Source organism: Aedes aegypti, chromosome 3, assembly GCF_002204515.2.
Source record: "Aedes aegypti strain LVP_AGWG chromosome 3, AaegL5.0 Primary Assembly, whole genome shotgun sequence".
Taxonomy (NCBI): domain Eukaryota; kingdom Metazoa; phylum Arthropoda; class Insecta; order Diptera; family Culicidae; genus Aedes; species Aedes aegypti.
In genome coordinates, this window is record NC_035109.1 from 383,498,505 (window position 1) to 383,517,281 (window position 18,777).

General features: G+C 36.2%; 1 protein-coding gene across 5 annotated transcripts in view; it reads right to left on the reverse strand.

Annotated features, from left to right (window-relative positions):
- LOC5566553 overlaps window positions 1–18,777 on the reverse strand; it is a 126,697-nt gene that overhangs the window by 2,346 nt on the left and 105,574 nt on the right. For all 5 annotated transcript variants that reach the window (XM_021853257.1, XM_021853254.1, XM_021853255.1 and 2 more), the window contains exons 3-7: window positions 8,339–8,781; window positions 7,554–8,163; window positions 7,372–7,482; window positions 7,061–7,279; window positions 6,891–6,996 (exon numbers count right to left, since the gene is read on the reverse strand). In XM_021853257.1, coding sequence (XP_021708949.1) covers window positions 6,891–6,996; window positions 7,061–7,279; window positions 7,372–7,482; window positions 7,554–8,163; window positions 8,339–8,781 — 1,489 coding nt within the window. The remainder of the gene's footprint in view (window positions 1–6,890; window positions 6,997–7,060; window positions 7,280–7,371; window positions 7,483–7,553; window positions 8,164–8,338; window positions 8,782–18,777) is intronic.

Below are 18,777 nucleotides of genomic sequence, written 5' to 3' on the forward strand. Positions count from 1 at the left end.
TGTTATCGCGGTCCAAGGTAGCCGTGGAAACCTACCTTTACTCCTGTTCTTCACTTTTCTGACCGAAATATTTGGAAAGATTTTGGCGGAAACAAAATACTAGTGAACTTTCTACAGTATTCTTCTGAAAGAACTTCAGCAAAACTCTTCTGAAGGATAAACCAGAGATGGTTAGGAATAACAACCAGAAAAAAAAATATGACAGGAACTCGTCCAGCTCCTCTAGAACGTTTACCTATTTTTTATTGAAATTACATTAGAGTTTCAAACAAAAAAATCAGTGGGGGTTGTGTACAAGACACGACCGCATAACGTTAACTACGCCAAGTGATTTTCTGCATTTGAATATAAGTCGATTGTCATAGTTGCAGCCTTCCTTTAGTTCAAACTAAATATCGTAACGGTCGCAACATTATAGATTTTCAATTGACACCCAGTATATTGCCGTAAGACGTAGTTAACGTCAAAATTTAAAATCTTTCATTACGTGTGGAAAGAAGGGGAACCAAAGCTGGCAAATTACGTAGTATTTGAATCATTCCTTAACAATAGAAAATATATTGCATCCCAACGGCACAGCAGCAGCGTCCTCGGAAACATCCTCAAATTGCCGTATTGTCAATTATTCGTAATAAATCAATTATTATATGATGCTATGAGATGAATTAAGAGATTATAGCAAGTATGTGGTAAACACATAAGGGAATATTACACAAACAACTCTTTAAAACACATTTGTTGGCTCTGAAAAGGGCCGATTGAATTGTTGAATTTGCGTAACACGGACACATTTTGACGGCGCACTGGTTGCAATCCTCCTCGCCCGGTGAGATTTGCGGTGCTGATGACGATGTGCGCTTCAACAAGCGTCTTTGGTCGATTTTCTTCAGCCATCTCGTACAAACTTGCCGCCGCTTGGTGATTAACAGCTTGCCTCTGGTAGCGAGGAGCTGAGCAGGTTTGGAGGAGCTCTTAACAGCTCGAAAGCGAAAACAGAATGAAACCGAATTCAACGAAGGAGGGATGCTTTATACCCTTAGAATAGCAGGTGATGCTCCTCCTTTCAAATTCTTCGTTTTCTCATCTGGGAAATAGGCTATATGAAACTGATGTCCAGGTAAGGGATGTACAAGATTAGCATTATGCTGTTATTGCATCCCGACGGCACTGCAGCAGCGTCCTCGGAAACATCCTCAAATTGCCGTATTGTCAATTATTCGTAATAAATCGATTATTGTATGATGCTATGAGATGACTTAAGAGATGATAGCAAGTATGTGGTAAACACATTAAGGAATATTACACAAATAACTCTTTAAAACACATTTGTTGGCTCTGAAAAGGGCCGATTGAATTGTTGAATTTGCGTAACACGGACACATTTTGGCGGCTTTGTTCGATTTTCTTCAGCCATCTCGAACAAATTAAAGAATATTACACAATCATTTATTTAACTCTTTTATTTATTAACCGATTCGAATGAAATTTTCACAGAACATCAGATATAACTTGAATTTTAACATACAGGGTGTCCGCAAATTATCCGAACTGCAAAATATTGGAAACACGATCTCGCATTGAAAACAATGAAAAATCAATGTCCATGTACCTTTTATAATTCATCTATATGTTGGCACAAAATACAACTTCAAATAATTTCGAAATTATTTTTTGTTACTGAGATAGGCAAATTTAAATTTTCCGGAGACGTTTTTCCTGAGGGCCGCTAGTTATACTGCAGATTCATACTGTTATTCCTTAAATCTAAAAGAGATGAATCCAAATGTCCTATTATTATTAGAAGTTACCTGCAGTTCAGAGGCCTCAAGTTAGACTGGAAATATAAATTTTCCGGTTGAAATTAAGTTAGTCCTATGGACATTTCCCTTTCGTCATAAAGGTCGAAAAACAGCTCATTTTAAGACACCTCAATACATTTGGTTTGGTTTTGTAAATATTTGAGATCGGAAATGTGTCAAACTTACATCTTAAGAATATAATAGGCCAATGTTTAAAACCATGCGAGAATATTGAATTTATTATGCTTGATTGTGTAGAGCCATGTCTTCAAAGTTTGTACGGATAATTTGCGGACACCATGTATATTTTTGAATAATTTTTCCAATCACTATGGCATTTTACAAATGTTAGATTTCAGTACTTACTTAATAGTCGACTAAAAATATTTTTCAATGTGTTGCAAAAATCTGGAAGAAAATGTTGCCGAAAACAGATGTTGCCAAAATCGGAAGTAGGCAAAAGCGGGTATTGCCAAAATCGGGAAGGCATTTCTCAAGGGATTCTTAGATGATTTCCTCCAGATTTTGCTTCAGCAAACATGTCAGGTGTTTCCTCCAGTAATTCGCACAGAGTTTTTTTCTGAAGTTCTCTAAGGGATTCCCACAAGATTCAGAGTTTTTTTTTACCTGTACAATCAATGAAGATTTTATCTTGGATTGAAGAAATTCGCATACGAATCATTCCAGAAAATCCAGCAAGAATTCTTCGAAGAGTTCTCACGATGCATTTTCCAGCAATTTTCCTGCCATTTTCATAGGAATCCCTTTAGGTATGAAATTCCAGGAATTGCTCCATGAATAACTCATTGGACTATACCACAAAACCTATAATCTAAACCTGTTCCTTGAACTTGAACACATTCTACCAGGCAATCTTCATGAAATATCTCAAGAAATTTATCTCGGTGGATTTCTACAGCATTTTATCCAGGGAATAATACTGCAATCTCTTAAATAAGTAAATTATCAATGAATATTTAGAAAAATCATGTATGTTTTCACACTAGAAAATGCTACAGGTATTATTCTTGTAATTCGTTCGATTATTTCTGTAATTCCTTCAAAGATCCTTGTCGGAGTTCTCTCCTGCAAGCACTTATCATATATTTCACCTGAAATTTAGAAAAAAAAACTATTGGACCGGGTCCCGCACTTCTGGAGCAACTTCGTTGTAAATTTTCTGGAGAAATTCCTGCGAATAGATTCTTTGGAAAATATCTAAAAAAAATCTGTTGGAGAATTACTGAAAGAATGTTGAATGGAGTCTATGTTGTATTTTCTTTCTGATTTAATAGCGAACATTTAAAACATTCTCAAAAATATTAAGTCGAGCCTACTTGCAGTTTAATGATTAGAAATGCCTAACAATGTATGTTAGTCTCCAGGAATCTAAACCGTTAAGCCCTCAACAATTTCGGATTACGTAATCGAAACGCGACTATTACTTTGATTCATTAATTGTGCTCCCAACCAACACCGATCAGTGGCGGAGCACAACACCAACTCATCCACTACACGCATTCGTATAATAAGTTCAACACATCTCATAAGTCTAGGGATGTCTATTTAATTATTCTGACATTCGGCCATCCTGACCAGCATCGGACTCCGATGGTGTTACGCAGCATCCGTAGCATTCTCATCATCATCGTCGTCGTTATCGTCGTTAACATAATCGTCGTCCTCACTTTCAAAGTTTCCGAATCCATTCCAAAGTATCACGTGTTTTGGAAAGATTTTAAATGCACCATATTCAGCAGCATACGATTTGGTGTGACGATTCCATTGCTTCTGCTTATTACACTTCCTGGCTCGTTTTAATTATGAAACTTTTTCGCGTCTGTTGCGATACTTGTAAAAAATGTTCTGGCTCCACTGAACCAATCGCACCGATGAGTAGAGTGTTTGGTCATAAATCCACTCTGGTTTGGATAGGCGCACAACCTCAATCATCACAGACGGTTGATAATATTCGTCTGCGCTATACTCATATGCACGTTCACCATTGTTCGGATCACCGATCGTTTCAATGTTGTTTTCATCATTCGTCACTTTGCTATCTTGCGTTGTATTTTGGCATTCCAAATTCGATAGTTCACACCTTAATTCATAATTTCTTCGCTTAAGATCTAATAACTCATTATGCATATTCAATAATTCAGAACTTATACGTAAAATTGCAGCATTCACGTCGATCATATGATTTTCAAAATCATCATATAAGTTTGTGCACTGAAGCAGAGTATTTCCCCTTTGGGAACCATAACTACTTTCACTTTGCCGGTATGAGCACGTCTCCATATCGGCGTTACTTTTTCTCAATAAACGTTTTCGAACACGTATCCTACGGCTTCTGGCTTCCCGGACGAGCCCCCAATTTGTTAGTCTCCAGGAATCTAAACCGTTAAGCCCTCAACAATTTCGGATTACGTAATCGAAACGCGACTATTACTTTGATTCATTTATTGTGCTCCCAACCAACACCGATCAGTGGCGGAGCACAACACCAACTCATCCACTAAACGCATTCGTATAATAAGTTCAACACATCTCATAAGTCTAGGGATGTCTATTTAATTATTCTGACATGTATTCGAAAATGATGTAGTGGTTTCAATAAAACAGCATTTTCTATGCAATTTTTACAAATGACTAAAACAAAATCTATTAACAATATCAGTACTCTTAATTTAAAAGCAAAGAATTTCGTTTATTGATACAAGTAATATCAACCGATTGAAACGAAACGAAAAATTGTTTTGATTGGTAAATTTTCTATGCATAATTACTGTACAGGAGAAAATGGAATGCCACCAAACACTCTAATGACATAAAAGATGTATTTGATAGAGCTTCAAACAAAATGATTGTAAAAAAGGCTTTTGGAAAAAGACGTTAATCCGAAAATTAATACACACGACACGTTAATGCTTCCAGTGGACGATTTGCCCTTTGAAGGAAGCACCACACTAGACAACGGACTAGCATGCAACGCCCAGTGGCACAGTCGAAATACATTCCTGATGAAAAGTTTTCTGGACTGAAGCGGGAATCGAACCCACACTCCTTGACTCGATGCGACTGAATGCTTGGTAACACTAACCGCACGGCCACGAAGCCCACAAAATTGAGCTTTTTCGGAGCAATATTTAAAATTTTTGAATTTAGTTTTAGGTTTCGTATAAAGTAAAGATACAGTCGCCTCTCCACATCTCGATATCGAAGGGACCATCGAGATAGGGAGAGATCGAGACAAAGAACAATGTTTTATTGAATACTAGATTGAAAAACACTCCGTTACCAAGAAAATAATAAACATTCAGACGTCATTGTGCGTTCCTTACTTACTTTGAACCACAAAAATTGTATCTAGTAACCATCGATAATAGTCATATCGAGATACAGAGAGAAAATTGGGAACGAAAAATCAACAGGAACACATCGAGATATGGAGATAGCGAGATAAGGAGGATATAGAGATGTGGAGAGAGAAATTGTATGCAGAATGAAGGGACCTAAGAAATCATCGACATCTCCCTATGATATCGAGATATAGAACATCGAGATGTGGAGAGTCGACTGTATTTGTCAATCTATTTTTTTTTCGTTTGATAAAAATGTTGTTCAAATCTTCACAAGACACTTTTAAAATCCTATTTAGTGCAAGATTTTGTTTTTAATACCAGATTAATCTTTTTGTATTCATATTTAGACTGCACAATTTTCAATGTGTTTTTGGTTTCTACAATAATTGGTGACACAATAAAGATTTGCTTGATAAAAGATTTGAAAAAGATCAACTGTGCTCTAAGATATATCGTTTTGAATTTTTCAACACAAAAAAAAATCGCGATCACTTTTTTGTTTCACAATATTTTTGTACAATTTTTTCACAAGTTATCAAGAAACTCCTCTAACTTCAGAATCTGTGTCGATATTGTCCATTGGTCATCTGGTTTTGAAGTATTCCGATATTCATAAAGAAATCCTCTGAGTAATTTCTGAAAATATTTTTTAGGGAAATCATTGGCTGACTTCTTGAAAAAGTCTTGAACAAAAATCATTAAGGAAATCTTAGGATGATTTACAAGGAGCTGAGCGCTTCATTGAGATATTCCTGGAAGACTTCCTGATTGAATCTCTGTAATAATTTCTGAGTGTACCGTTGGAACATTGAATTGAATTCTTGATGATAATCCTTGATAAAATCCACAAAAATTTCATGAAAGAATCACATGTCCAACTCATGAAGAAATGCTGAGCAAATACTTGACGAAAAATCTCTAATAAATTGTTGGAGACAATTTCCGAGTAATGTATTGTCAGATTACCTGAGTCATTCTTATTGAGATTCAAGAGTAACTTCTGTTTAATTTGTTTGTTACTGTTCAGTTTCTTTCAGTTTCTAAACATGAGGTCCCTATAGTTTTTTTTTTCTAGTTTTCTGTCCCTACCAGCCCTGCTTCTTTAGTAATGATATGCAGAGAACTGCTGTCGATGTGGGAATTTTATCACATGATAGCTCTAGCTCAAAAAATGTTTCTTTGTGGAGCTCAAAAATTAGTTATGACGGCATATATCTCAAGATTCTGAAGATTGTGAAGATTGTTGTCTTCAGCAGTTGCTGATTGAATCAAAGGCTCTGAAGTGCAGTGCAGATGTGCTTGATTAAATTTACTGCCACTACTGCCGCAAGCGAGGTTCAAATATTTCAAACTCATATATCTCAAGATTAAATTATTTTAGATGAGCAGAGTCTTTGATAAAGTCGTTCGGTAGTTCAAAGACTCAAAATGTCTCAGGAGGCAGATCCGATAGAAGGCTGATGATTATAAGACCTAATTATTTATAGTCATTATCGTTAGAGTAATCAGAGTAAAAATTTACAATTTCAAATCTATATAGTTTTACATGAAACTGTTGCTAAAACGCCTAAAGTTCTAGAATTCCGCAATTTTTGGACTTTTTTCCACAGTAACCAAATTAAAAATCCGTTTTATTATCGTGATACTAAAGCGATTTGAATTTGAAGTCCTCAATGCAAAGACAACTTTGCCTTGTAATTGGCACAGATAGAAGGTTAAAACTTACCAAAATCCGAGTCTGGCTGGTTAGAAACTCCATCAGCTACGCCGCGGTCCCACGTTGGACCGTTTTCATCCGGTGGAGTGCTCGGTTTGCTGGATTTGTTTAAACTCTGTAAGTATAATAAAAATTAATTGAAAACTTCTGTCCAGTAAACTAAACCCAAAGATCCTCACATAATGATCCTCCTCCGTTCGGCCGTACTTCTGCGCCATGTGCTTAATCAAGGTATCATTCTTGATATCCACGCAGTCGCGTTCTCCGTCGATATCCGACCCGGAACCACCGCCATTCGTATTCGACACCTGCCCATCATCTTCCTCTTCCTGTTCGTTTTTCAGCCAAAGTGGCACCTTCAGCACACTGGTTTGCAACCCTGTCCGATCACGGGTTATCTACCGAGACAGACAATGAGCAAAATCGAGAGACGTTAGTACAAATAATTTGTGGGTGCGGGCGTCGCTTCGTCCCCCGATAATAAAAATACCTGTATATGCTGCGCCAGTGGATGACTCGACCGAGGCTTGTGATCTAGCTCAAACAGCGCCGACTGCAGCTTGTACCTAGCACCCTCCAAGTATGTTAGCATCGATCTTATCTGTGAACACAAAGCCGTAATTATTTTATAACGCCCGAACTTTTTACACCACCCCCAGCCCGGCAACTCACATGGTACAATTTATCCGCAATGTTCTGGTTTCCTTCCACGTTGGGTTCGAAGGTTTGCGAGAATCCCTTGAGGCTGTTTCTGGACCGTCGTTCACGGTCCAGATCTTGGCGGATCAGTTGCAGCAGTTTGACCAGCGATTGCTTTCTCCTTTCCCGGTTCATCGCCAAGGTGGTGTGCTCGCAATAAAAGTCTGGCAGAAGCTGTTCACTAGGGCCTTCCGTAGCTCGGCGGATGTTCTTCAGGACGTCCAGATCCTTCTGCACGTTACACATCTGCACCTGGGGACCGAGCCGATCGGTGACCTTCGTGAGCACTGGATTCATATCGGACGCTAGGCGGAAGTAACTGGAGACGTAGTTTTTGAAGTTATTGAGCCGTTGATTTTCGAGGGACTGAAGCATCGATGAACCCCGCAGAACGGACATCTCCCAATCGACGCGGGCCCGTTCGGCTCGGATGCACAGGGTGTAATACTCGACGTCGGCTTTTTTGACGGCATCTTCGGCTTTTTTGCGTTTGGTTTCTAGCTTAGAACTGTCCTTCTCTGAGGATTTGGACTCCTTTTCGATGGTTTTGTGCAGCAGACCCAGTGATGGAGAACGTTGGAGTCTGAAAATGATGTTGGAGAGAGGTACATAAAGTTTCACCATTGTTCAGAACTTTTTGAAAAATTGCCGAAATAGAGAATATTGCTTTTATTGGTGGAACTCCCTAAGATTCCGTGGAACCCCGGTTGAGAATCACTGGTATATACTGATAGACATAAATCCTAAGAGGTACTCACTTCACATCCAGCATCGCGTCCTGCAGTTTCTCGTTCTCCCGCGACGCGTGGTGCGAACCCTTCTTGGCCTTCAGTTCAGCCGCGCGCCACTCGGCCAGAATCCGCGCCGACTTGTCCACGTTGTTCTCGATGGTCTTCCGCGCCTTGTGCTGATTGTCCAACACTGTCTTCAACGGTTTCACCAGCTCGTCAGCCAGCGAGTTGGAAAACTGTCGGTGGATTTCCCCGCGGCTTTCGATCTCCGTCGAAACCGCTCGCCACGAGTCGGCGATCGTTCCCGGCAGATCGCGGCACGCCTTGTTCAGCTTGCTGGCAATCTTCGACAGTGATTTGGCGTAGATCTGCTCAATCTCCGTGCGCTCCTGCAGGATTGCGATGAGGTCCTTGCCGAAATCGCCGCCCTGTTTGACGAACCGGCGGATCTCTTCGAAGCCATTCTGGCCCTGGAATGGGAAAGGGGAGACAACAAATTGCATAAGAAATCATACACTCAGTTATGTGTTAGTCCTCCCGACCGGTGGACTACAACAAAATTATATCACGATTACATCAAAATATGTTACAAATAACAAATTTTGTTTCACTTTGATTTTTCGGAGGTATTTGTAACACAGTTAAAACAAAATCAGTTACAATAACGAACGCTGTTTTGAATTTGTTGATTTAGAACATGAGAGCAATTGCTTTGAAATGGGCAATTTTCTATCGTGTACAGAAAATAACATTTTTTGTTATAATGCAGGTCTGGAAAGATAGTGTGTTCAATTTTAGTTTTAATTATAACATGTTTTGTTTCAATTTTGTTTAAAGTAAACGAAATTTTGTTATTACAGTAAGGACCCGATTTTGTCAGCCCCTCGATGAATTTTAGGCTGACAAAATGGGGAACCTGACAAAATCGGGTCATTTTATTTTGTTCCTGTTTTTCAAATTTTGACGTGTTACATGGACTTTTAAGAGGGTGATGGACATGGGCGTAGCCAGTTTTTTTTATCAGGGGCTCCCCTCTCCCTCATATTGGTAATATCGATTTTTAACACTTAATAAAAGGCATTGCCATTGCCCCCTCTGGCTACATCCATGCGTGCATGACATCAAACATCATCATCAATTTTAAAGTAAACGTGGTAAAACATGATGATAACATTTTTTTGACAAATTTAAAATAGGCTGACAAAATCGGGTCAAAAAGCTGACAAAATCGGGGGTAGACAAAATCGGGGGCTGACAAAATCGGGTCAATACTGTATAAGGTGAAGAATAATCAAAGTCATATCTCAAATTTTCAAGAGCACAAATCTAGAGAACCAGACGGCCGTTCAAGCTGAAAACTTGATCGATTGGTCACTTGTATGTGGTGACCAGAACTGATCTCTGATTCTCTAGATTAAGGCTCTTGAAAATTTGAGGTTTGGTGTCGATTCAACTTCATCTTAATTACCAACCAGCCAAAATTATGACGCATAAAAAAGTGTTTACTGCGTACCAAAATCTGTTACAGTTCTGTTCTAATCCACTGGTTGGGTATGCAATCATGCTTTTTTGTGAGATAGTGGTAAGGGAGACACCTATAGGCGTCGTCACGTTTCCTCGAGAAGCATATCATTTTTCGCTACGTGCCCCTTCGTCGGTGACCGTCCGTCTTGGCAGGCACCCGCAAGTCAAGTTCAATAACACCAGAGAAGCAGTCAGTTGTAGCAAAAACAAAACCCTCAATCGGATGTCTCACATTTCTGCGCCCTATGCCTTCGCCTACCTAATCGGCACACCTTTTATGTCATCTCTGTCGCATTGTGTGTTTGCAAATGCACGGTGCTTCATTTTACTGTTATTTAAAAAAAAAGTCATTGAAACCATAAACGCCATTTTGTTCATATAGGTGTTCTACAAAAATCGTAAGACGAAATTTTGAGTTATTTGATTTTGCAGGCGAACCGTAAGAATCGTTGATGTTTAGAATTTTAACGTAGTATTTCAACACCGAAAATTTTTAATTGTTTTCAACTACCGTCAAGTCACCAGTCACCGTGCACGTATACAGATTCCTACAGAATATTAATACAATTTTCACAACTTATTGCTTTGATGGCAAAATAAGATAAAACTGATGAAAAGAAGTAGTGTTTGTCACGATGAATTATGAAAAACTTAGTTCATGCAATCAAAATCATGTAAAATCTGTTCAATAATGAGATATTTTAACACTATTAGTAGAAACGCCAAAAATTAACATTTTTTAATTTAACGTTAGAGTATCGAATTTTTAATAATTTTAATAAGTTTTCGCTGTAGATACCGCTACACTATGGTCCAGGAATCAGTTTTACGCGGAAAGATGCATTTTGAGCTTTAGAATGAAACATTAGACAAAAACGGTCTTCTACAAAGTTGTTTGTATTAGTTGAGCCCTTTGTTTGGTTTTATTGAAAATTAGGGTGGACCACATTTTCATAGAAATTGTGTAACTAACTTTCTTATTTGTAGAAATTATATTATACATGCTTCAGCAAAGTTGTAGACCATTCAATTTCAAGCAATTTTGCCCAAAAAAGATTTTTTGTATCTCTTAAATTGACCGATTTAGAGCTTTTTTCCTACGGTGACATAGGGTGGTCCGAACAAAACTGGTTTTCTGACTCTAGAGTTTTCAATTCAAATTTCTCATCAAAGTAGTCTATGAAACACTTTTAGAGCTTTGAAAAAGGCGTAATTTGGTGAGTGAAGAAACTTGCTATCTCCTTCCGTTTAGGAGTTATTGTTGTTATTCTCTCAAAAACATGCCTACTTTGATTGTGAATATCTCTGATTGGGGCAGACATAAAAAATATCTTTTGACGGCGTTCAAAAGACAAAATAAAATTGTATATTATATCAAAAAATTACGAATGTGTTATTTTTGTAACTCTAATAAAACGTCTTGAAAGTCAAATATTTTTTATCACAAGAACTTTAATAACTATTGAACTAAAATAGATATCAACAATCTTTTTGCATGAAAATTTGCGTTTTGTAAAGTTCTAAAAGTCGTTCATAGACGACATTGACGAGAAAATAATATTAAAAAAACTAGAGTTGAAAAACTTATTTTTGTTGGACCACCCTGCGATGATTAGGAAAAAATGCCCTAGATTGGTCAAATTTTGAGCTACAGAAAAACTTTTTTTGGCAAAGTTGATCAAAATTTCAAGTTCTACCGCTTTGCCTAAGAGCATATACCAGTATTTTTGCAAATAAAAAAGTTAATTATATGATATGTGTGATATTGTGGACCACCCTAGTTTCAAATGACAAAGTATTAAGGCTAACATTTTTAGAAATAATTTTGTAGAAGATCATTTTTGTCTAAAATTTCATTTTCATGCTCAAATGCAAAATAATAAAGAAATACATACTATGAAAATCTTCAAAATAGTTTTAGAGCCCTATCTTTCTTATTTCAGCTTTCTCGTCAAAGCGGTCTATGAACGACTTTAAGAACTTAGGGATGGTACACAAATTATGTCACACTAAATTTCAACTTTTTTGACCCCCTCCCCCCCTTTGTCACGTTTTTTGTATGAGTCCTCCGAAATATTTGTAAGGCTTGTCACACTTGGCTCGACCCCCTCCTCCCCCTCAGAGCGTGACGTAATTTGTGCATGACCCCTTAACAAAACGCAAATTTTCATGCAAAAAGATTGTTGATATCTATATTAGTTCAAAAGTTATTAAAATTTTTCTGCTTAAAATCCTTTGTTTTTCAAGGCATTTTATTAGAGTTACAAAAATAACACATTCGTAATTTTTGATATAATATACAATTTTATTTTGTCTTTTGAATGCCGTCAAAAGATATTTTTTATGTTTGCCCCAATCAGAGATATTAACAATCAAAGTAGGCATGTTTTTGAGAGAAAAACAACAATAACTCCTAAACGGAAGGAGATAGCGAGTTTCTTCACTCACCAAATTACGCATTTTTTAAAGCTCTAAAAGTGTTTCATAGACTACTTTGATGAGAAATTTGAATTGAAAACTCTAGAGCCAGAAAACCAGTTTTGCTCGGACCACCCTATGTCACCGTAGGAAAAAATCTCTAAATCGGTCAATTTAACAGATACAAAAAATCTTTTTTTGGCAAAGTTGCTTGAAATTGAATGGTCTACAACTTTGTTGAAGCATGTATAATATAATTTCTACAAATAAGAAAGTTAGTTACACAATTTTTATGAAAATGTGGTCCACCCTAATTTTTAATAAAACCAAACAAAGGACTTAACTAATACAAACAACTTTGTAGAAGACCGTTTTTGTCTAATGTTTCATTCTAAAGCTCAAAATGCATCTTTCCGCGTAAAACTGATTCCTGGACCATAGTGCGCTAGTATGATGATTTTCATCGTATGAGCCTTGAGATTTTATCAAATGCACGGTGAATGAACACTTGTTAATATTGCAATTTTAGGGAAAACTTTCCGTTTTACGGTGCAACGAAAAGCTACCGCAGCTGTCACATCACTGATTTGCACTGGTGAATCATCAGTAGGCTTCAATGATACCTTGGATACCGTCTTGATGATCGTTGTTTGTTGCTATTTTTCATAGCGTTTTCTCTTTCAAGCATACTATGATTGAATTGTTTGCTTCAATGATGGAATGATTTCGAAGCCTGCGGTAGAACTTTGACAGCTGCGGTAGAACTCTGCGGCTACCGCAAACCGGAAAATTTTCTTAACAACCGTAATATGTATAGGTCCTATTACCGTGTATTAGTAAAAAAGGCATGAAATTATTGGGTAATATTGAATTTAATGTTATATCATGATTTAACTACTTCATATTAAGTTTTTAATTGAATATGAAATGGTTTGCAATTTCAATGAAAAATGATAGTTAAGCCATTTTATAAACTTTTTATATCTTTTATTGTAAATAAGGTTGGAATGTCCTTAAAATAAGTTTGCACACTACGAGCCACATAATTGCTTCACCAAAAACGTTTCTTCAAGATATGAAATTAAGTCATAAGGAAAACTTAAATGCACGGTGAATGATAGGTTGGCGGTACATGGAGTAATTTAATTTCGCAAAGTATTATCATAATTATTTATTTATTTGCAGGATTGAAGTGCAATTAAAACGGGAGCCCAATTAAAACGTAGCCCACTTAAAGATAGTGCAACGAACGAAATTCGACTGTATTTTCGACAAATTTGTCCTCTTCATCATGGGGGTTTTTTGTCGGATTAATCTTTGGCAGACAGATTCGCTCATATGCTATAAGTATTATGCAAATTGTGAACCCAATTATTTAGCCTAAAGGTAAAGTCCGTTGCTACAAAGCAAAGGCATGCTGAAGGTTGATTCAATTCCCGGTCGGTCCAGGAATTTTTCATAACAGAAATTTCCTTGACTTCCATGGGCGTAGAGTATCATCGTGCCTGCAACACGATATACGAATTCAAAAATTACAACTTAAGAAATAAAGCTCTCGGTTAATAACTGTGGAAGTGCTCATAAGAACACGAATTATAAACCGACAGCCGTTTTCAGAGATTTTTTTTACGACAGACGAATAAAAATTTACTTTAAATTACAGACAGATGTTCGACAAAGCTTGTAACAAATTAAATATGATATGAAGCGTTTTGACAAGCTAAAGAAAGCTTATCAATCAGATTCGATTGTTTCGTTGTATATAACATCAAAATAAACAATATTTATTTATAAAAATTGCCTTTTATTTACTGAATATTGTGATATTGTTATGTAAATTGACGTACTAAACGTTTTGTGTTGCTACTAGATTTTTTTTGTATTTTCGTCGATCGAATCTTTCGTTTTTGAGCAGAATACTTTTGTATTTTCTTTTCTGGAAGTTTTATACATGTTTAAAAAACTATTTATGACATTTGTTGATTGAGCTGATATGGTTTTACATTCATCACCCATGTAATTTATCCCATGTAAATTATCAGTACTTGATGTTGAGAATGTCATTACTTACTGAATGCATGGCCCTTCAAGCCAAACATCAAGGCCAAACTCTTACAAGTCATTTACTATTTAAGTTATTTTAAAATCAAAAACATTTTCAACCGCAGAATACGCCTAAAGGCAATTTTTCAAGGAATTCTGCATTCTTCATGGTAATTCGTCAATTTCCGTATTGAAAATACTTATGGAAATTTAGACAACGGAGTCGTTTTCGGCGACGCCGTTTTTAATAAATGTGGCATTTTCCTCGCTTATATCATTTGGTCGGCGTTAAGTCAGAGGGGACCAAGTACAAAACATGGGAAAATTGGATTATTCTCTCATTAGATGCGAAATTACCTTACCTCCGTTTCACACATTTGATGAATGCTGTAAACTGCGAGAGATATGTAATAAATTTTCTTTGGATGATCAGAAAAATCGATAAAAGTGTACAGTCAGAGTGAACCAAGTGCTTATTACCATAATAGAGAAAATGATCAGCGTGCTAAAAAATGCGAGGGAATAAAAAACATTTCAAGACATTTGCCAGATTTTTTGACATCGAATGATTCTTCTACTTATCCATCAATAGAAATTAATAAACATTACTTAATTCGTTGCATTTTATTTTGATTTTTGGCCATTTACCATATTTGGATGGGTGGTCAGAAATTGCAACAGTTTCTGTGCAGACAGAGCGGACCAAGTGTTGAAAAGCAATAAACTGATTGATAGAGACAATGGAAATTCGCGGCAAAATTTTGGAAATTTCGCGTCTGACCAAGGCGATCAATTCAAAATTTCGCGGTTTTGTCGCGGTCCCATTTTACCCAAAAAAAAAAACACATTTCTAATAAAAATAGCCTTTATATGTGCAAATTTCTTAGAATTTCATTAAATTCAGTCTTTATTTTACAAATTAAGATGATAAATTTAATATCAGAGACCTAATACAAAATTTCAAACAAGAGTAGTCAACCAGAAAGACATCCAAGTTAGAACTAAAAAAAATATGGAACTTCTATTTCAAGATAAATAAACCATTTTTATTAGCAAAAAACTGGAATTCACTGTGATTTTCATAAAAATTCTTCAAATTTGACTAATTTCGCGACATTTCACGGGATTTCTCAAATTTAACGGTGAAGGCTAAATTTCGCGGAATTCGCGGCTTTCGCGATCCCTACTGATTGATCATTGCATTTTTTGAGTCAATTTCAGAGTCTGATCGAAGTTTATGGTAGTTCTATGGTGTATATATGGAATGTACTAGAACCCGCTTATTGGACCAGCATATTTTGGTCGGTATTAAGGTGAAGATGAATCGAAGCCAAACCTCAAATTTTCAAGAGCACGGATCTGGAGAACCAAACATCTGTTTAAGCTGAAAACTTAATCGATTGGTCACTAGCTGGTGGTGACCAATCGATTAGGTTTTCAGCTCAAACGGATGTTTGGTTCTCCAGATCCGTGCTCTTGAAAATTTGGACTTTGGCTTCGATTCATCTTCACCTTAAAGATTTTCACTTGGTCCACTCTGACTGAACACATATTTGAATTTTTCTGGTCTTCAATGCCCTAACCCTGCCAAACCTTAATTTTCGAGCTATCGTAATGCCACTGATTTCGGCATTGACAAATGGATTATTGAAGAATTTAGGATACTGGTGTCGAAGGGTCTTGATTATCTGCTTATCTTAGAGATATGCACCCAGTTTAATCATGCAAGCATTAAATGATTGTTATTTTCCTAGAAATTGTTCAGTCAGAGTGAAATAACTCACTAAACAGTGATCTTAAGTTCAGTCAGAGTGGACCAAGTGCACATAGTCTATCAAAAAATCGTTCTATCAGAGGTTTTTGTAATGATTTTTCATGATTATCACTTCACATTATATTGTTTGAAAGTAATACAAAGATGTGTAGAAATATTGAATAAAATTTTCAACGAGTTCCAAAGTTACAGAGCGTTAGACTTTAAACTCATTTTTCTCAAAATATGAAAAATGTCACTTGGTCCACTCTGACTTAACGCCGACCATTTGTAGAACTCATATGCCACATGAATGTTTGGTAGTGTCAATCATTGTTTCGAAAAGTTGACATGAACAAAACTAAATTTTCACAAAAACCTTAGATTGTATAAGCTCATTAATATAAGAAAGAGAAGCACCATTCATGCATCGACAATATTCCATCGATAAATGTTGATTCGATATTGTTACAAGGAGGGACATTCTGATCAATGTTACCCCGTTTCACGGTACGTCGGCTTATTCATATACACTCAAAATAATCCACACGTCATTGCTACGTGAAAACATACGTGGTTTTTTTTCCATCGCACTTTTCACGTAGCATTTACGTGGATGTAACGTAGCACCGAATGAACGCATAAACTAATGAACGTCATCCGTCCGATTGAAGTTTCACGTAACAGCTACCTGGATTTTCACGTAGTTGTTACGAAGGTCCCCAATAAATCCCACATAATTTTTCACTAGAAGTTATTATTATATTTTAATGAAACCACCTGTGTCGAGTTAGCTTCCGGAGGTTATTTTCAATTTCTAGAAAAAAGCAATAAACTAGAGAAATTAAAATATTTATTAGATTCAGTCGATACCCAGCATAAATTAGCAACGCATTTTGTAGGTGATTTGAAACACTGTATAATTGTATTCTCGGTATAGTCCAGCGGCATTCGAACATGTCTGTAGAATGGGTAAAAAACTACAGTAAATGCACGTTCTCCGTTTGACTCCGGCCAGTGCTAAACCATTCAGGAGCTGGTTCGTTCCAAACGTTGCGTGTCGGCCTTGCTGTGTTTCTAATCAATTAGATAAACTCTTAATTAATATAGTATTATTCAGTATTTGAACCATATTTACCTCGAAAACGATCAAGCGGAATATCAAAAATGCTCTTGAAAAAAACTAGTGGCCACCATCTTTATATTTGAGCTGAACACAGAATGAACGCAATGTGCAAATGTCAAAACTCAGAATGAATTAAGTGTCTACGTGAATTTCACGTAAGTGTAATGGGCTACCGTAGTGAAAATGACCGGGTATCTTTTTGATGATTATATATGCCCTGGTGATCATTACCTTAGTCAGGTAAAGTCAGGATAAAATGAATTTGGACTGGCCTACGTGATTTTCCACGTAGCAATGCACAGTGGGACGGATTGAGGTTTTAGGAGGAAAGATGGAACTCACGCCTTCAATTGTGATTTTACGTAAAAATAATGTTCTACAAAGTTGTTTCTAATATAAAAACAATTTTTTTGGTCGGAACGAAAATTAGGGTGGCCCTATGTTAAAAAAGATAACCATCAAAACTTTTTTAATTGACGGAATATTGATATAGTTTGTTCTACAAAGTTGAAGATCAAAAAATTTCAAGCTGATTTGATAAAAAAAGTTTTTTCCTAGCTCAAAAATTGACCGTTTTAGAGCATTTTTCGCTATTGATGTAGGGTGGCCCATCAAAAAATTTTTTTTTATGTTTAATTTTTATTATTTCAAGTTTCTTAGTAAAATTATCTTCCCATTACTTTCAAGACTAATTGAAACGCAAACATAAAAGATATAGCTAATGGAAACAAATAGATACAAGAGTCTTTTTGTAATGAAAATTTAATTTACTTGGACATAAAGTATCACACGCTATGTCTGAACCAGACGATTATAAAAATCGAATGTACATCGGATTTTTTCTCGCTAGAGATTAGTATTTGGTCTGTATTTTCATAATCGGAAGGTTTTAAAATATTCTATCGGTGAGTTTTTTTCCATACATTTTGTATGGGCGGAAATGCGTCGAAAACGTGATTTTCATGGGATTTAGTATGAAAAATGACTAAAAAGTGGAAAAAACAAAATTTCACCGATCGAATATTTTAAAACTTTCCGATTATGGAAATATAATCCAAATAATAAACTCTAGCGAGAAAAAATCCGATGTACATTCGATTTTTCTAATCGTCTGGTTCAGACATAGCGTGTATCATCGATACTAATACATACGATATACGAATCGGTGGACAAATTACTAGTAATTGAGCATTCGTTACTTCCAATCAGAATGTTTCCCAAAGAATTTGCCCGGCAAATCCCAGAACAGAAGTATTCGGAAGTTTGGGATGAGCCATGTCAGGAAATTCAACCGTGAGGTAAATTTAGAAGATATTTTCAAAAAACTTTTCTCATTATTTATATTGCTGAGCTTCTTTGACTCTTTTCGGAAGTACGTATATAAGAATATGAAATAAGTTAGTTTTTTATTCCGATTTAAAGCCGAAAGATAATAATTGTCATATAAAAAAAAATCTTTTTTGCCCCAACTACATTTACATGTAAAAAACGTTTGTTCTTCATGAAAAATGTTTTTAACTATTCACCGAAAAAAAATGTATAGGCCCTAAAGATGAAGGAATGACAACTTTGATGAGATATCTAAAAATAAAAAAAAATAAC